Raw genomic sequence first — 21154 nt, 5'->3', positions numbered from 1 at the left:
TGCAGTGACTCCCTGAGCAGCCTCCAGGCCATCGATTGCTGCTATCCCTGTTCTCCTCTGGTGTCCTCTATTCGGGAGTCTGTTTCCACCATTACCCGGTCTGGTCGTTCGGTGGTTTTTGTTTGGACGCCAGGTCACGTTGGCATCCCGGGGAACGAACGTGTTGACAGGCTGGCCAAAGGGGCGATAGACGCCCCAGCTTTGGAGATGGGCCTTACGGCTCGCGACCAGCAGCTGGTGTTGCGCCGTAAGGTGCTTGGGATGTGGGCTGCTGAGTGGCGCGGCATGACAGCCCCGAATAAACTGCGGGCTGTCAAGGAGACGACCGATGTGTGGCGTTCCTCCCTGCGGGCTTCTCGCAGGGACTCGGTGGTCCTGTGTCGGCTGCGCATCGGCCATACATACCTGACGCATGGCCATCTGTTGCGTCAGGAGGATCCCCCCGTGTCGGTGTGGGTCCCGGCTGACGGTCGGCCACATTTTGCTGGAGTGTCCTCGACTGCGCACATTCCGGCAATCTTTTAATTTCCCGGGCACTTTGGCTTTGGTTTTATCTGACGATGCCTCCATGGCTGACAATGTTTTACATTTTATCCGTGGTAGTCCTTTTTATGGTTCGATTTAGGGAGGTCCTGCACCTTTCCCTTTCTGTGTCTTTTGTCCTTGTGTTTGTTGCTGTTCTGGTGTGCCGTCAGATGGTTGACTCTTTCCCTTTTTTGTTCTCGTGGTCAGTCAACCAGTCTCCGGCCATTTTCTTTTCTTCTGTTTCTTTCTGTTTGGTGTTCGTCTGTACTCTTCTTTTATGTAATGTTCGTTGGCTAATTTGTGTTCTTTAGTGCCTGGGGGGGGGGGGGGGGTGAGAGAGTCTCCTTCCCCTTGGGGTTTTATCTGCTCTGCGCCTTTGTCTCGCCTGTTTTTGGAATGGGGGACTGATGACCTTAGCTGTTTAGTCCCCCTTAAACATCCCAACAACCACCACCACCACCGATTCTCCCCCTCCCCACCTCCACCCCCCACCCCTCACCACCCAGCCCCTTCCATTCCCCTCTTTGGGAGTACGTTTTGTGCCTATGTCCGGAGATGGATGCTTGTGACTGTAATATGTGGTTTCTCTTCTTTTCTCTCTATACTGGAAAGTCTTTGTCCTCACTTTGTCCTTCTCTTTTCCTTGATTCTTCTCTTTACCTTCTTCTCCACTGCGGCATTTGAGACCTCTTCTCTTCTTTCCTTTTCTTTGTTCCCCCGTCTCCTTCTTTCCTCCCTGTGCGTGTCTGAAGACTGACCCACATGTAGCCGGTGACGGGGTAACATGTAATTCCCCGCCCCGGGTAGACAAGTAGGGCACGTATGTACCCTCTGGTAAAGGCCAGGCCCAGGGAGGGGTGATTACCTGAGCTGGTACCTTCCAAATGTGCCAATTGGTCCCTCCGTCCATTTTTCAGGTGTGACCTGAGGTGTGGACAATCACTTAAGGCGGGGGTGCCCTCAGAGAGGCCCCCCACTAGGAAGGAGTGTGCCATCGGAGATGCCGGTAATCATTGGGGATACTTTCACAATGGTTTCTTCTACTTCTACAACTTCTGACCACAAGAGAAAGCTAGATGAGTCGCAGCTGTGGACAATTCTTCCATCGGTGCCAAAGTTCCTTGTTGTTTCTCGGTCTGACGAAGGCCAAGGCTTGTCCACAGTCAACCCTTTCATTATTCAGAAAGGTGTCGATGCAATTGCAGGTCCTGTAAAGTCTTGTTCCCGCTTACGAAATGGCACCTTGTTGTTACAAACAGTGTCCTCCACGCACATAAATTGTTTCGAACTACACTGCTACACACCTTCCATGTCTGGGTGGAAGCGCACTGTACTTTAAATTTATTGCACGGGATGGTTTATGCAAGGTCACTTGACGGATTATCCAATGAGAACATTCAAAATTACCTTCCTGACCAGGGTGGTAACGGCTGTACATTGAGTCATAAAAAGGGTGATAAGGATTTGGTACTGACCCACACTCTCTTCTTGATGTTTGACAGAGTTCAACTTCCATCGCACATTAAAGCAGGATATGAGATCATTTCAGTTTGACCTTACATCTCCAACCCTACATGTTGCTATCAGTGTCAGCAGTTTAATCAGCCAGTTGTGTTCCAATATGGCCAAATGTATTACATGTGGTAGGGATGCTCATGAGGGTGACTGTCCACCTCCACCCCTTGTTGCATCAAGTGAATGGGTGACCATGCTACTTCCTCTAGAGGTTGTCCTATTTTTAAAGATAAACGAATTATTCAGGAAATCTGAGTGAAGGAAAAGGTGTCTACCTTTGCTGCTCATAAGTTATTCGCCAGTAGAAAGTCCACTGTATTCCCAGCGGGTAAATATAGCACTGTCCTGACCTCTCCTCGACCTAATAAGGAGGTAGCCACGCGGACTGGCGATCTCACCTTTAGTGCCATGGTCGTCAGATCGGCCAGCCCTAAGATCGCCTATTCAACTTCCCCACTATCAACCGCTCACTCTAAGGCTCAACCTTCACCGACTCCTATTAAATTACAGGCCTCAAAATTGAATACCCAGACTTCCAAAAACAAGAGCCTACTCATGAAGATTTTTTACATACCCAAACCTCACAACCATCGACTCCTCCCTCATTTCAACGTCCTGCTTCCAAGAAGGCTCATAAGAAACAAAGTTCCTCTCCTTCTCCATCACGGCGTGTCTCTTCTACAGTACCACCCAGCGGTAGCCATCCTCGGCCTTCTTCTGTGTCGCCAAGACGCACTGCTGGTGGCCGATCAACCAGCCGATCACTGGCAGCAGGAGCTGCCCCTGAACAGCCTATGGATTACGAACTTCTGTCTTTTGTGGAGTGCCGTTCCACGCCATCAGCTGCTGGTTCTCAGTGCTCGTTGAGTTGACGGCAACTGTGGTGAGATTTTTCCCTTTTCTGTCCCCCCTATGTCAATTATCCATTGGAATATCTGCGGAATTCACTCCAATGGGGATGAATTGTCAATCCTCTTAGGATCCTACTCCCCGGTCTTCTTTTGTCTTCAGGAAACAAAGTTACATCCTCATGATCGCTTTGCCTTCCCTTATTTGCAATTAGTCTGGATTGGTCTCCCCTCTGTCGATGGCACTCCAGCACATGGGGGACTTTACAATTCTCCATGATACTATCCATCACCACCCAATCCCCTTAAACAGTTCCTTCCAAGCTGTTGCTGTATATCTTCCCCTTTCTGGATAAACCTTCTCTCTTTGTACCATACACCACATTCTGTCGTCCACACCAATGGCAAGAGCCAATCTCCTTCATCAGCTCCCACCCCCTCATTTGCTGGTTGGGAACTTCAATGCTCACCATCCGCTTTGGGGATCTCCGCATCCTTGTCCAAGTGGCTCGCTATTGATTGTCCTCTTCCACAAAGTGGATCTTGTTTGCCTCAACACTGGGGAACCTACATTTCTGTCTACCTCTATGTCAACCTCCTCTCATTTGGACCTTTTGGTCGGTACTGTTTGGCTAGTTCGGTGCTTCGAATTGCTCACTCTTGCTGATACACACTTGAGTGACCATTTTCCATGTGCCTTTCAATTACAGCTACAACTGCCATCTATGCGCCCAAGACACTGGAAGTTTTCCCTAGCCAATTAGACACTTTTCTCATCTCTAGCAACATTTGATGACCATCAATTTCCTAGCATTGACGATCAGCTCACTTATGTTACAGAAGTTATTTTTACAGCTGTGGAACGTTGAACACCTCGTACCTCCCCTCTGCCCCCCCCCACGCCCCCCACCCCCCACCACCCCACCACCCCACCACCCCACCCCACCCCCTCCAGTTCCTTGGTGGAACGAGACATGCTGTGACTCAGTACACGAGCTGAGACATGCTCTTCGTGTTTTCTGCCACCATCCTATGTTGGCCAACTGTATCCGCCATAAGCAGCTACATGCGCGATGCTGTTGCATCATCCGAGATGGCAAGAAGGCAAGCTGGGACTTTTTTACCAGCTCCTTTAATACCTTCACTCCCTCACCTGTAGTTTGGAGTTGAACTCAATGGTTATCTGGCACGTCTAGTTTCTCACCGATCTCTGGTCTAACTGTTGCGCAGGATACCTTAGTGGGCCCAATCGCAATTTCTAAATCATTGGGTGAACACTTTGCTGAGATTTTGAGCTCTCCAAATTACCCGCAAGCCTTTCTAACGAAGAAATGACCAGCAGAAGGGCGCTATCTTGCTTTCTCCTCTCAAAATTGCAAAAGCTATAATACTATTTTTTCTATGAGGAAACTCCAACATGCACTCTCTTCCTCTCGCTCTTCCGTCCCAGGACTGATGGCATCCATGTCCAAATGTTGCTGCATTTATCATACCATATTCTGTGTTACCTCCTTCGCCTTTATAATTGAATTTGGACTTACAGTACCTTTCCCAGTAGATGGCAGGAAGCTATCATCATTCTTGTTCCAAAACCTGGAAAGGACAAACATTTCCCCTTTAGCTATCACCCCATCTCTCTCGTGAGTGATGGTAATTTGCCGTTCGGGCTGGTGGCTGGAGTCCTGAAACCTTTTAACACCTGCCCAATGCGGTTTCCGAAAGCATCGTTTCACAGTTGATCATCTTGTTGCTCTCTCCACTCATATCATGAACAATTTTCTCAGGAAACTCCAAACGGTAGCTATATTTTTTGATCTGGAGAGGGCATACGATACCTGTTGGAGGATAGGCATCCTCTGCACACTGTTCTCTTGGACCTTTTGAGGTCAGCTACCCCTTTCCACTCATGAATTTATGACAGAGTGCACATTTAAGGTGCAAGTGAACACAACTCTCTCCCGTACTTTCTCCCAAGAAAACAGGCTTCCCCAGGGCTCCATGTTAAGTTTTGTACTGCTTGCCATTGCCATAAATCCAATTATGGATTGTGTCCTTCCCGATGTTTCAGGCTGCCTCATTGTCAATAATGATTTTACAATCTACCACAGCTCTCAATGGACCAGCCTTCTTGACCGATGTCTTCAAGGATGTCTCAATCGCCTCCACTCAAGGAGCATCAGAACAGGCTTCCGATTTTCTCCCAGTAAGACCATCTGTGTAAATTTTTGGCCCCGCATAGAGTTTTATCCACCTTCCCTACATCTAGGCCCTGTCGATCTTCTGTTCACAGACGTCACCAAATTCTTGGGACTTATGTTTGACAGAAAATTGTGTTGGTCTTCCCACGTTTTATATCTTTCAGGTGGCTGTCTGCGATTCCGCAACACACCCCGTGTTCTGAGTGGTACCTCCTGGGGAGTTGACAGAGTGGTCCTCCTCGGCTTACATTGCACCTTAGTGCGCTCGAAATTGGAAGCATAGTTTACTCCTCTGATGGCCGTCTAGTCTTCGACGTCTCAACTCTGTCCACCACAATGGATTGTGTTTAGTGTCTGGAGCTTTTTACACCAGCCCTGTGGAGAGTGTTTGTGCTGAGAGTGCTGCACCTCCACTGTCTGATTTGTGAGCTGTCCTTCTGAGTCGTTACACAAGTCATCTGTCTTCCATGCCTGCTCATCTGACCCATGCCCTTTTTTTTCCGATGCCTTCTTGGATTTAGGGTATGCAGGCAGACCTTCCTCTCTACTATCATTGGGAGTCTGCTTCTGTCTACCGCTACATTCCCTTTCCTTCCAATTTCCTAAAACTTTCTTGACAAATGGGGGTACGGCGCCACCTTGGTTTTGCCCCTGGACCATCCTTCTCCATGACCTTTGCCAGCTTCCCGAGGATAGTACCCCCCCCCCCCAAATAGTTTTTATTGCCCGGCATCGGCATTTGCTGCTCTGTGTGCACCAATGGAGGATGCCACATTTATTTACACTGATGGCTCAAAGACCACATTTGGTGTTGGGAGTGCCTATATTGTTGGCGACACCCTTATTAGATTTCGGCTTCCCGACCAATGTTTGGTTTTTACTACAGAGCTTTATGCTGTTCTCCAGGCTGTTCAATATATCTGTCGCCATTAGCAGACAGAGTATATTATATGCCCGGATTCACTCAGCTCTCTTTTCAACCTCCAAGCTCTTTATCCCATCTATCCTCTCATCCACCAGATTCAGGACTGCCTCCACATGCTCCACTTGGGTGACGTCTCTGTGGCATTTCTCTGGATACCGGGGCATGTTGGTATCCGCGGAAATGAGGCAGCCTATGTAGCGGCAAAGACTGCAGTCTCTCTTCCTCGGCCCACTGTTTGCATGGTTCCCTTTGCTGATCTACGGACTGTTTTGTGTCGTCGTGTTGCTCTTTTATGGCACACACATTGGTCTGCACTTCCTAATAATAAATTATGGGTCGCAAAACTTCTTCCCTGTGCTTGGACCTCTTCCTCCCAGCCTTGTCATCAGGAGGAGGTAATTTTAACTAGACTCTGGGTAGGGCTTTTTAGCCACAGACATCTTTTAAGTGGCGATCCTCCTCCACTTTTTCCCCATTGCTCTTAACCATGAACAGTGAGACACCTTTTCCTTCAGTGCCCCTATTTTAATCTGCTATATGTCCATTTACAGCTGTTGCCTGATATATCTTCCCTTTTAGAAGATGTCCAAGATTTCCTTCTGTTTTTAGTTTCCCTCCTTTTTGAGTTTCACTCCAATTGCTGCTGATTTAAAATTTGGTTTTTTACCCTTCACTAACCCACAGAATGGGCACTTATGACCATAACAGTTTTGCGCCCTAAAACCATAAAAAAGAAAGGCTAGTGCTTGAAGATAGATACAAACTATTCCCTGAAAGTCTACTTCGAAAGTTTGTAGAACTAACTTTAAGTTGTGAACCTATGTGCACAGTGAACCCCTATGCATCACTCACATAGGGATCATGAAACGAATACCAACTAATGACACCATGTTACACAATCATTCTTCTATTCTTTGTATGTGAATGGAATGGGCAAAAGCCATAAAAACTTGTACAATGGGAAGTACTTTCTGCCATGCACCTCACAATGATTTGCAGAGTATGGATGTACATGGCAGTGTTAGTCACAAGATGCCAGCATGTTTGTCTGAATAACATTAGGTCACTTACATATTTTGATGTAACATCTATTAAATGTTACGGTGTGGTAAAGGATGTGGTCAACACCACCATCACCACCAGCATCATCAAAAAACTTATGACATTAATAATGTTTGTACGTCTTTTACAAATGTCTCCAGGGATCTGTTTTTCCCAAATATTTGGAGCTCTTTCCCTGTTCCAGGTATCTCTGGTTTATAATTGAAGGAATTCTTTTCATATGGCTGTACCACTCCAGTCTTTTGAGCTTTGTCATATCAGTGGGGCTCAATCCCAAACAAAGCTGCTGTCACGTTTATTTATTTATTTACATGTCAAGTTCCATAGGACCAAATGTCCAAGGTCATGGAAGGTGTCAGTACATGAAATTACAACATAAAAGTAATAACAGATAAAAATAAAGTGTTTATGAACCCAATAATAGTCAGTCCATAAGTCTAAGTAAACACAATCAACAATACAACAAGAATCAGCTTAATTTTTTCAAGGGACTCCTCGACAGAATAGAAGGACAGACCCATGAGAAAACTTTTCAGTTTCAGTTTGAAAGTGTGTAGATTACTGCTAAGATTTTTAAATTCGAGTGGTAGCTTATTGAAAATGGATGCTGCAGTATACTGAACACCTTTCTGCACAAGAGTTAGGGAAGTCAAATCCAAATGCAGGTTTGATTTCTGCCAAGTATTAACTGAATTAAAGTTGCTTATTCTTAGGAATAAGCTAACATTGTTAGCAAGAAATGACAGTAAGGAGTATATATATTGAGAGGTCAGTGTCAAAATACCCATACTCTTGAACAGGGGTCGACAAGAGGTTTGTGAACTTACACCACTTACTGCCTCAACCACCCATTATATCCATTTAGAATGGGAAGAGTTACCCCAAAATATAATACCATATGACCTAAGCGAATGAAAATAAGCAAAGTAGATTAATTTTTGTGTCAAATGATCACTCACTTGAGATACATTTCGAATAGTAAAAATGGTAGCATTAAACTTTGAATAAACTCCTGAGTGTGGGGTTTCCACGACAGTTTACTATCTGTCTGAACACATAGAAATTTGAACTGTTCAGTTTCACTAATCATATACCAATTCTGTGAAATTAAAACATCAGGTTTTGTTGAATTGTGTGTTGTTGTTGTTGTTGTGGTCTTCAGTCCTGAGACTGGTTTGATGCAGCTCTCCATGCTACTCTATCCTGTGCAAGCTTCTTCATCTCCCAGTACCTACTGCAACCTACATCCTTCTGAATCTGCTTAGTGTATTGATCTCTTGGTCTCCCTCTACGATTTTTACCCTCCACACTGCCCTCCAATGCTAAATTTGTGATCCCTTGATGCCTCAAGACATGTCCTACCAACCGATCCCTTCTTCTAGTCAAGTTGTGCCACAAACTTCTCTTCTCCCCAATCCTATTCAATACCTCCTCATTAGTTACGTGATCTACCCACCTTATCTTCAGCATTCTTCTGTAGCACCACATTTCGAAAGCTTCTATTCTCTTCTTGTCCAAACTGGTTATCGTCCATGTTTCACTTCCATACATGGCTACACTCCATACAAATACTTTCAGAAACGACTTCCTGACACTTAAATCTATACTCGATGTTAACAAATTTCTCTTCTTCAGAAACGATTTCCTTGCCATTGCCAGTCTACATTTTATATCCTCTCTACTTCGACCATCATCAGTTATTTTACTCCCTAAATAGCAAAACTCCTTTACTACTTTAAGTGTCTCATTTCCTAATCTAATCCCCTCAGCATCACCCGATTTAATCTGACTACATTCCATTATCCTCGTTTTGCTTTTGTTGATGTTCATCTTATATCCTCCTTTCAAGACACTGTCCATTCCGTTCAACTGCTCTTCCAAGCCCTTTGCTGTCTCTGACAGAATTACAATGTCATCGGCGAACCTCAAAGTTTTTACTTCTTTTCCATGAATTTTAATACCTACTCCGAATTTTTCTTTTGTTTCCTTTACTGCTTGCTCAATATACAGATTGAATAACATCGGGGAGAGGCTACAACCCTGTCTCACTCCTTTCCCAGCCACTGCTTCCCTTTCATGCCCCTCGACTCTTATAACTGCCATCTGGTTTCTGTACAAATTGTAAATAGCCTTTCGCTCCCTGTATTTTATCCCTGCCACCTTCAGAATTTGAAAGAGAGTATTCCAGTCAACATTGTCAAAAGCTTTCTCTAAGTCTACAAATGCTAGAAACGTAGGTTTGCCTTTTCTTAATCTTTGTTCTAAGATAAGTCGTAAGGTTAGTATTGCCTCACGTGTTCCAACATTTCTACGGAATCCAAACTGATTTTCCCCGAGGTCCGCTTCTACCAGTTTTTCCATTCGTTTGTAAAGAATTCGCGTTAGTATTTTGCAGCTGTGACTTATTAAACTGATAGTTCGGTAATTTTCACATCTGTCAACACCTGCTTTCTTTGGTATTGGAATTATTATATTCTTCTTGAAGTCTGTGGGTATTTCGCCTGTCTCATACATCTTGCTCACCAGATGGTAGAGTTTTGTCATGACTGGCTCTCCCAAGGCCATCAGTAGTTCTAATGGAATGTTGTCTACTCCCGGGGCCTTGTTTCGACTCAGGTCTTTCAGTGCTCTGTCAAACTCTTCACGCAGTATCTTATCTCCCATTTCATCTTCATCTACATCCTCTTCCATTTCCATAATACTGTCCTCAAGTACATCGCCCTTGTATAAACCCTCTATATACTCCTTCCACCTTTCTGCCTTCCCTTCTTTGCTTAGAACTGGGTTGCCATCTGAGCTCTTGATATTCATACAAATGGTTCTCTTCTCTCCAAAGGTCTCTTTAATTTTCCTGTAGGCAGTATCTATCTTACCCCTAGTGAGACAAGCCTTTACATCCTTACATTTGTCCTCTAGCCATCCCTGCTTAGCCATTTTGCACTTCCTGTCGATCTCATTTTTGAGACGTTTGTATTCCCTTTTGCCTGCTTCATTTACTGCATTTTTATATTTTCTCCTTTCATCAATTAAATTCAATATTTCTTCTGTTACCCAAGGATTTCTATTAGCCCTCGTCTTTTTACCTACTTGATCCTCTGCTGCCTTCACTACTTCATCCCTCAGAGCTACCCATTCTTCTTCTACTGTATTTCTTTCCTCCATTCCTGTCAATTGTTCCCTTATGCTCTCCCTGAAACTCTCTACAACCTCTGGTTCTTTCAGTTTATCCAGGTCCCATCTCCTTAAATTCCCACCTTTTTGCAGTTTCTTCAGTTTCAATCTGCAGTTCATAACCAATAGATTGTGGTCAGAATCCACATCTGCCCCTGGAAATGTCTTACAATTTAAAACCTGGTTCCTAAATCTCTGTCTTACCATTATATAATCTATCTGATACCTATTAGTATCTCCAGGATTCTTCCAGGTATACAACCTTCTTTTATGATTCTTGAACCAAGTATTAGCTATGATTAAGTTATGCTCTGTGCAAAATTCTACAAGGCGGCTTCCTCTTTCATTTCTTCCCCCCACTCCATATTCACCTACTATGTTTCCTTCTCTCCCTTTTCCTACTGACGAATTCCAGTCACCCATGACTATTAAATTTTCGTCTCCCTTCACTACCTGAATTGTGTGTTAGAAACAGTAAAAACTGAGTCTTACTGTGATTTAGCATTAGTTTATTTTCTACAAGCCAAAAACTTAGGTCGTGAACTGCACTATTTGAAACCGTGCCAGTGTTTCACACAACATCCATTACTACTAAGCTAGTGTCATCAGCAAGCAGAAATATTTTAGTTACCCATAATACTAGAGGCCATATCATTTATATAAATAAGGAACAGGAGTGGCCCCAACACTGATCCCTGGTGCACCCCCCACATGACCGTACCCCCAATCAGGCCCCACATCACAATCATTCTCAGTAAGAGGTGAACCAATTATGAGTTGCTCCCAGCTGTTCCCTGTATTCTGTAATGGTCCAACTTCTGGAGCAATATTTTGTGATCAACACAAACACCTTAGTTAAATAAAAAAATATGCCTAGCGTTCAAACAGTTGTTAGGCGACTTCTAAAGCAGAACTGTACTTTGCATAGCAAATCGTGTGATACAAAATGATAAATTATCCTTACATACACAGCCTTTTCAATTACTTTAGCAAACACTGATGGCATAGAAATAGGTCTAAAATTGTCTACATTATCCCTTTCTCCCTTTTTATAAAGCGGCTTTACTACTGAGTACTTTAATTGTTCAGGAAACTGACCATTCCTAAAGGCTCTGAGCACTATGGGACTCAACTGCTGTGGTCATAAGTCCCCTAGAACTTAGAACTACTTAAACCTAACTAACCTAAGGACAGCACACAACACCCAGCCATCACGAGGCAGAGAAAATCCCTGACCCCGCCGGGAATCGAACCCGGGAACCCGGGCGTGGGAAGCGAGAACGCTACCGCACGACCACGAGATGCGGGCATTCCTAAAGGAAAAATTACAAATATGGCTAAATACGTATATGTGCAGCACAGTGCTTTAATATTCTCCTAGGCACTCCACCACATCCATGAGAGTCCTTAGGCTTCAGTGATTTAATTATTGACTCAATCTCCCACTTGTCTGTATCACAGAGGCATATTTCAGACATCAATCTCGGAAAGGCTATTGCCAAGAAAGTTATATGAGTCTCTGTTGGAACTAAATTTTTATTTAATTCACCAGCAATGCTCAGAAAATGATTGTTAGATACTGTACGTATGTCTGACTTATTGGTGACAGAAATATTTTTACTATGAACTGACTTTATATCGCTGACCTTGCGATGATGACCAGACACTTCCTCCGCAACTAAGCATATTGTTTTAATTTTATCCTGTGAATTAGCTATTCTTTTAGCATACCACACACTCATTGCCTACCTAATAACATTTTTAAGCACTGTACAATACTATTTGTAATGGGATACTGTAGCTTGATTGTGACTACTTCTAACATTTTGATATGATTCCCGCTTTGTTCTACGTGATATACTTATCCCTGTAGTCAGCCACCTGGGCTGCCTATTACTGCTAGTACCCCATTTAGAATGTTCTAATGGAAAGCAACTCTCAAAGAGCATGAGAAATGTGTTAAGGAAAGCATTATATTTATCATCTATGTGATCGGCACTATAAACATCCTGCCACTCTTGTTTCTTGACAAGGCTTAAAAAACTCTCTATTGCTGTTGGATTATTTTTCCTACATAGTTTGTAATTATATGTGACATTTGGTTGAGTACAAAAGCTTTTTAGTGTTAAAATTTGTACATCATGGTCTGAAAGGCCATTCACCCTTTTACTAACAGAATGCCCATCTAGTAATGAAGAATGAATAAAAATATTGTCTATGGCTGTGCTACTGTTGCCTTGCACCCTAATTGGAAAAAAACACAGTCTGCATCAGATCATATGAATTTAGGAGTTTTACCAACATCCTTTTTCTTGCAGCATCATATACAAAATTTATACTGAAGTCACCACATAAAGCTAATTTCTGGTACTTCCTAAAAAGTGAATCAAGAACCCTCTCTAGCTTAAGTAGAAATGCTCTGAAGTCAGGGTGAGGGGACTGATAAACAACAAAAATTAGAAGTTTAGTTTCACTAAATTCAACTGCCCCTTCACAACATTCAAATATCTATTCAGTGCAATGCCATGATACATCTATGGACTCACATGGAATACTGTTTTTACGTATGTAATCACTCCCCCACCACACAAGGAACTCCTTGAAAAACACCCAGCTAATCTGTATCCTGGTAAAGGAAGCCTCTGAATTGTCAAGTTATCTTTTTTTTATGCTACGTTTCCTGTTCATTAAATGATAGAAACATTTCAGATGCTGGCTGGTGCAGTCACTATTGCCACTTACAACTAATTTATGAAAACTGTGACATGTTTTTTTTTGTAAAGTGCGATCTTTGAAGTTAATGCTAAAGTTCAGTCCCACAAACATACAGGGGTTGTAATTCTGAAGTCATACCTGAAAGAGTAATAACAGGGTCATTGGATAGGCTGTGGATCTTATTTTTTGCATCACCATTGAGATGACCATAAAATGCATCAAGGCAAAGCATTGGTGGTAGCTAGGAAATTCCAGCAGGACAGAGTTCCCATACATTTAGGAACCAGTCCAGCATTAAAGTTTGAGTCATCCATCTCTTCTCATGATTTCAAATCATAACAACAGGGGGCAGCCTTTCATTTTTATGGGTCTTGGGGCTTGTTTTCCACTTGAAGATTAAGACAGAGGAAGTTTGTGACCATTTGCTGTGATTCCCAGTATTACAGATATGCTCGTTTTTCACACCCTGGTGTGTTGATGGTAGCTTTTATTGTCCCCATCTCATCAGTTGTATAGTTACATGGCATCTGAAATGAAACTGACATTTCATCAGTGTGTTGCCAATTTGGCCAATAGAAAAATTCTTCCCTTTGTGAAGTGTGATGACATACCATCAAAATTCTTTAAGTTTTTTCTCAAAATCCTGTAGAAGTTTTTGGAATACTGTTTTACTTGTGTTGTAGAAATAAGCCACCCTGTTTCATGAAACAGTCAGTCCCTCCATGGCTAGCCTTAAACTCTTGCCTTGGTATCTTAAGAACTGCAGATACTTCTTTTACTTTGTTTTGTATGGTGTCACTAGTCATAGGTTGCTCATTCTTCCTCCTTTCATGGACAAATTTGAAAAATTTAACAAAATTGGGCTGTCTTCCTTTATGAAGGCCAGTGTAGTTCTTTCTAGTAGTGGTAGTTGCAAATAATCCCAATTTCTGTTTCTTCCATAAGCAAACGTTACTCTCATCTACAACACTTGAGAGTAGCATCATAAAATGTTCTCTGTTTGCCTTCCATTTTGTTACTACCTAATGCAAACACACTACACAGTAATAGGCTAACAATAATGTAATGAAGTTGAGAATTACAACTAGCTCCTTACCACTCCATCCCAATGTACTGCAATCTCTTCTATAAGTATCCATCTTTTGATTTGCAGCTCCTTGTATTGGCCGTGTTTGCAGTTAAAAATTTTTTGGGATTTGAGGTCCACCAGTTACGCAAAACACCGTTTTTCTAAGTACTCAAACATATTTCGGCACCACTGTGCCATCATCAGTGGTGCCGAAACATGTGCTGTTTTTATTTGTAAAGTTCCTTTAATGTGTTAAATAGTGTTCCCTTGCAGAGTGTAGTGTGTTCATTTAAGACCTGTTTTCCTTCCACTATCGCCTTCTGTATATGGAAGTTTTCCTCAATGGTCAGTTTGCTGTATAGGATGTGGCTGGGTCTTAGTATTCTTAAGTCTGTTTCTATTGTGGTTGGGCGGTGGTTGTTGGCTATAAGGTGGTCAGCAAATGTGCTATGGAAGCTGTTGCTTTTTAAAGCTCTGAGATGTTCCGAATATTTTGTTTTGAAGTTTCTGCATGTTTGTCCTATGTATATCTTATATAAGATTAATGGAGAGAATTCAAGTTGCCTCACCATCAGTTTCTTGTGTTCAGATTTCATTCTGATCTCCTCAATATTCCAAGGACTGATTTTTATGGCATGTAATAAGGACAGATAATGATTCTTCTCAATAAATAACAATTCATTAATAGTCTTTTGGTACTAGGGACTCAAAGTACTAGAGACTCTACTAGATCACATTTCTACTCTATCCACAATGCAATTGGAGTTATACTTATCTATAAAGTTAATCAGACACAATAAAACACATAGCACATGGAGCACATATCAAAGCTACACAGTAGTGTGTTTAAAAACACATTTAATTACAGATGTAGTCACTTCTCGCACTCAAGGGCAATATCAAACTGGGTCATAAATTTTATATGACAACTTGACCAGAAGGCATGCATCATGTCACAATATAATACCTTCAGCTAGCAAATATTCCGTTTCGTTAAACATCTGACTCAGTTTCTGTCACTTTTGGCAACCACTGCTATGTCTCTAACAACAATTTTGATTTTTTGACTGTATCAGCTGTTACGAGTTAATTCCTTACTTCTGTGATTGCCTGTTAAGTATACAAATAAAATATCATTGTTGTCACTCTGAAATTGCGGCTTACACCTTTTCTTCTTTTGAATTTGTGTACAATTCTATCAATGCCTGATTAGTCTGATTTGTGTAAAGAGAATTGGCTACATTTCTATGCCTGAATTTGATGAAACTACACTTTCTAAGAATGGAATTATTTTATTCCATTCAGCAGAATCAAAAGCCTTCTTTAAATTTATGAGTGCCATGTAACGTATGTTTTCTTGTTTTTCCGAAATATGGTCTCTTATTGTTAACCGTAATACCAGCAACACTTGTAAAATGAAAATGGTCCTATTCGAATCTACTTTCAGTTTTCCCTTCCATTCTGTGATAAAATAATCTTTTGAGTATTCCTGAGACATTTGGCAGAAGATGAATTCTGCAATAATTTTACATCTATCTGTTCTTCTTTTTTGGATGTGAGCTAAATACATTGTACAGTTATTGCTCCACTCTTTGACCTGATGTCTGTAGGAGTTCCACTGGTATTTCCTGATTTGTTGCTTCCAGATTGTACAAAGATTTTTGAAATCCAGATACAGGAATTAAGTCTTTTCAAAAATCTTCTTGCACTGTATCCTCACTCTCAGAGTAATTTCTTCTGGCCAGTTATTTTCTGCCTTCATTACCTTTTTACCTTCTTTCATCACCATATAATTTTGCTTCTTCTTTCTTTAAAATGACTGTTTATCTAATTTCTTAGTTTATTGTACATAATTATGCCTGTAAGTTTGCAATTCATTAAATTAGTAATATCCTATTTCCTGTTCTGATGTGTTGCATATCCTGTTCAGGGGTACCTATAACACCACACCTCTCCTGTAGATTTCCAAAATGCATGATATATTCCACTGTTGTATTAATAAAATGTGTGTTCCAAAATAGTCACATAAAAATTGAGAATGGAATCCATTGTGATATATAATGTGGGAAGAAAATAGTAGATATAAGAAAATGAAAACTGAAGTTCTTGGGCTTTCTCTATTTAATGAGGTTTCAGGGAACTGGATTTTTCAACATTGTGTGGGATTTTAACGCATGCAGCCACAACGCTGTGGTACTTAATTATTCATTAAAATGTTTAATTAATGCAGTAGCAGAAGTTACACACTTTTTTTCTTCTTGCTTGTAAAGTACAACATAAAATTGTTTGTGTACATTAAAGATATCCTTGAAATTTCTCTTCTGTGACTACTGTTTTAGTTTATTTTTTTTTTTTCAGGTTGTGTTCATTGGGTTCAGGCTGTTGGATGGTGCAACAACATTGCATGGAATGTTGGCCCACTGACTGCAAGGCAGTATCAGTTGGCTATAGAACGCTATGAGTGGAATAAACTTCAAAGTTTCAAAAGTATTGTTCCAATGGTCCATCTTTCTTGGAACCTCGCACGCAATATTAAGGTTTCTGATCCTAAACTTTTTGAGTTGATCAAGTAAGTATTTACATGTATATATGTGTTGAGGATAACACATCAATTTATACATAAAACTTACTAGTCACATAGAAGATTTAATCTTATGTCTTTCATATTCTAACCAGTGAAATGTGTGCTTGGAAAGGCAGTGTTCTCACTGAAACTACTCTTGTATTTCTTTCCCTGGTTTAACCATAATATGAAGTGTAAAAACATTGATGTCTATTAGTAATTTTCCATTTGTCATGAGTAAAAGAATAGCTTATATAGTCTGTCGGTAAACTGAAGAGTGAGCGAGCAAGTCCCCACTCTGTCAACCCAGCTACGTCACAAGGTGCTCCTACAGGCTGTTTCACAACGTAATACCGACCCAGCCGGGGCGCGCACTTTAAATCTGTGGCGGCGCCGTGTACAGATATGTCGTGGCTGCGTATATTTTTAGACAAATGTGTTAAGACCATAAGGAATACAAAAAACGATAGATTCTTTCAAAACGCAACATTATAGAGTAAATAATATTAACATAAAAACGGAATTCAGGATTCTACTACAAACATAGGACTGAATGGCTGTTCATGTGAATGTATGTTCCTCTATTACTATTCGTAAAACAAACCCCATATAATGCAATCAATATGTAGAATTTAAGGCTTGTTCCTACTTTGTGTTGCTACTAAAAGGTAGAAGTTTTCTTTGAAGGACTGCATTGAAACGTAGCGAGGTGGTGCAGTGGCCAGCACAGTGGACTCGTATTCGGGAGGACGACGGTTCAATCCCGCGTCCGGCCATCCTGATTTAGGTTTACCGTGATTTCCCTAAATCGCTCCAGGAAAATGCTGGGATGGTTCCTGTGGAAAGGCATGGCCAATTTCCTTCCCCATCCTTCCCTAATCCGATGAGACTGATGACCTCGCTATCTGGTCTCCTCCCCCAAACAACCCAACCCCAACCTAACTGCATTGAAACTTAACAATTCTTGCAACACGAAGAGTGTTTAAAAAGTAAGCAGAAATTTATAATTTTGTGTGTTGTATTAGTCCGATTGGCACTACTTTTTTATCACTGTCTCCGAAAACATGTCTCAAAAGTATGTGTACAATGTTATGCGTATTGGGTATTTACTCTGTTGTCAGCTGTCAAAAAGATTACATGTGTTGTGGTAGCATCACAAGTATTTGTTTTGTATAAAAATAGATAAGAGAACCTGCATTAAATTTTGTTATAAGAATGGAATAAAGTGTATGAAACTTTTAGAAATATTAAATATTGCTTGTGGTGAACCTGTTACGAATAAACCAAGGGCATACAAGTGGTACAAAAATTTCAAAGCAGGCCTTAAAGAACAATGGTTTTACAAGCATGGATGAGATTAAAAATGCACAGTTAAGAGACCTATAAACTATCCCAAAGAAACAGTTTGTAAAGTGTTTCGGGAATTGGAAAAAGCACTGGCATAAGTGTACAGTATGTGATGGGTAATATTTTGAAGAGGATAACATTACTGTACATTAACAAATAAAGTTCTTACCAAAAAATAAAAATTAATATGTGAACGCACCTCGTAGGTCAAGCTTTTTGCTTAGAAGTCCAGAATCGGTGTACATGTTTCGAAGAAAATTTCAGCAGTGTTTGAAATAGCAATTGGGCACATGTTTTAAGCAATTTGTCTTAGAATCAGGTGAATAGTGACCGAGATAGAGATTTAGTGTTCCATAAGCATCAAAGGTTTTACATAATTTTGAAACTGTCTTATAACGATGGGTTTTCTCCCAAAATTATTAGTTTTCCTTCGTGGCGATTCCAGTAAACCATGCGGCTTATTTTCACGTTCCTACCTTATGCGTCCTATTGCACGAGGCTTAAGTTAGCATAAATTGCCGCCCTTTGGTTGGGCTGGTAATATTATTATAGTTATAGTTCTTTTTGGGTCGCCCCTTTAATACACGCTGTAATAACGTTAGAGATGACAGAACACTCGTTACTCCGCAAATACCTCCTCTTCTTCATATTCTACATATGTTGTTGCAATGCTATACCATTATCCATCTCCTCCAGATATCGAAGCATATCAGTAAGTATACAAAGTTAACTGACTGACAATGGGCAACTAAGATCCCATGAACAGAAATGACGTATATCACTGCATGCCGATCTACACCGCTAGACAGGTAACGGGCAACAGATTTTGGGTGCCCCTGTACGCCGGTGGCAGTGTTCTTCCGGGAAAGGCCACTTCCCCCACCAAAAGCGTTGCTCGCTCTTCAGTTTACAGACAGACCATACTGTTCTGCTCCAAAGCACAATGCTGACAGAAGCATCTGACATACCCTTTGTGTGATCAGGCTGTAACATTCATGCACTTTTAGGCTTTGCCAGAGGAAGACTAGTTTCTATAAATTTTGGATTCGTTGATTTGTTAGGTAGTTAGTTAGGTACATGTTCCATGGATCATTTGTATGATTAATCATAATAATGTGGAGTGAGTCATTTTACATTTTCATTACACATTCGTGTGATTTATCTTTCCCTGTTTTAATTAATTTTTTATGGGACTGGCCTACTGGAAAAATTTTGTTATTTTAGTAAACTCATTGAGCTTAATGATGTCTGTCCATTTATTAAACAGTGGAAAAATCTGGGATGGTATTATGATATGAATTAAGAGTAGATTGCTAGTCACTGCATAGTGGAAGCACTTCGTTGTGGATAGCCACATTTAAAAGTAGATTTCTGAATATGTAGCTATTGGACAAAGTCCTTCATCAGATATGCAAACACACACACACACACACACACACACACACACACTCCACCATGCAAAGGATTTTGTGTGGCAGCTAAACATCCAATTGTCTACTTTTAAAATAGCTTTTCACTGCTCGTTGCTGACTCTTTCTGGTGAGTAGCAGTCTTTCCTAATTCACATTTTCTGTCCATTTGTTGTTAATAGTTGGCACCTCTCTCACACTTCACTGCTATGTCCTGTATGTTAGATTTTGCTTGCACCCTGATCTGTTATTCAGCATCTGACTTTATTACACCTTTTCTCTTTTTCATCACATTCAGAGTTCTCCTCTACCATTTTTGGTGATGTCCATTTCTATTATTTATTATTATTTAATTTTCTGGCACTTGACTTAATGCCATTTGAATTCTTGCTTCCCATTACAGCTTTGTTAAGTCTGAATTACAATCTCTTAATTTAGTATACTTTTTTAATGTTTTTTGTTCCTGAACAAACCTGTCTTGTAACTCAGTATGTGTTTGGAGATGATAGGATGGAGATGTTATGCAGGAGGGTGGCCAAAAATCTGTCTATCCATAGCACTCATTTAAATGACTTTTCTCTTTATCCAAGCCAAGGACTTGACTTTATTTACGACTGCTTAAAAAAGTATTATTGAATTTCATGTTATTGTATACAGAATAGGTTTTCAGATATGTGGGTGGCTCAAATTATTTCCTAAGTAATAGAAACCAGTATGTTATTCTCAAAGGTGGTTAGAGTTCATTAGGTTCAAGGGTATCATCAGGAGTGCTACAGAGAAATGTGATAGAACCACTCTTGTTTGGATGGTTTAGATAGAAATATTATTTGTTGTGAAGTATGGCAGCTTGTTATTGAAGATTTAGTCTAGGTACAATGTTGCAAAGCGATATGAAACAGAACAAGCACCTAATGTCCCTAATAGGGAAGGCAAATGGTGAGCTTCAATTTATTGGGAGAATGTTAGGAAAGTGTAGCTCATTTACAAAGAAGACTGTGTACAGAACATTGGTGTAACCCACTCTTGAGTACTGCTCAAGTGTTTAGAATCCCCACCAGATTGGAGTAAAGGAAGACATCAAAGCAATTCAAAAGCATGCTGCTAGACTTGTTACTCGTAAGTTTGATCAGCATGTGAATATTATGGAGGTGCTATGTGAATTCAAATCTATAGAGGGAAGACAATGTTGTTTTCATGCAAAGCAATTCAAAAACATGCTGCTAGACTTGTTACTGGTAAGTTTGTTCAGCATGTGAATATTATGGAGGTGCTCTGTGAATTCTAATCCATAGAGGGAAGACAATGTTGTTTTCATGAAATACTATTGAGAAAATTTAGAGAAAACAGCATTTGAAGTTGACTACAGTACAATTCTACTGCTGCCATCATACATTGTGCTGAAGGACAGTAAAGACTAAATAAGAGAATTCAGGACTAGTACAGCATAGACAGTCATTTTCCCTCACTGCATATGCGAGTGGAATAAGGAGGGGATGGAAGGGGAGATGAGGACTAGTAATGGTACAAGGTATCCTCAGCCATGCACCATGTGGTGGGTAATTCTCTCAGCTGTTTAAAGTTACTCTTTGTCCTATAGGTTACCAAAGGAAAACATCTGTCATGTTGTTTTTTAGACCTGACATTTTTTTATTTTTGAATTTTTCTCAGAATTTTTCGTGGAGAGATAACTGAACATAATAGTCATGATTTTCACACTGAATTGAATAAAATAAAATTCAAAAACTTTTGCCGTAAATGTAACAGCCACTGCCTTCCAAAGTAAAAAGTACTGACTACTGAGATTGGC

General features: G+C 40.9%; 1 protein-coding gene across 1 annotated transcript in view; it reads left to right on the top strand.

Moving 5' to 3' along the window:
* Window positions 1-21154, top strand: part of LOC126263553 (histone demethylase UTY) — a 371377-nt gene that overhangs the window by 314679 nt on the left and 35544 nt on the right. Inside the window, exon 21 of the mRNA XM_049960649.1 lies at window positions 16387-16597. Coding sequence (XP_049816606.1) covers window positions 16387-16597 — 211 coding nt within the window. The remainder of the gene's footprint in view (window positions 1-16386; window positions 16598-21154) is intronic.

This window comes from Schistocerca nitens, chromosome 1 (assembly GCF_023898315.1).
Source record: "Schistocerca nitens isolate TAMUIC-IGC-003100 chromosome 1, iqSchNite1.1, whole genome shotgun sequence".
In the NCBI taxonomy this organism is placed as follows: domain Eukaryota; kingdom Metazoa; phylum Arthropoda; class Insecta; order Orthoptera; family Acrididae; genus Schistocerca; species Schistocerca nitens.
Note: the sequence above shows the minus strand (reverse complement) of the source record. Positions and strands in the feature narration are given on the sequence as shown.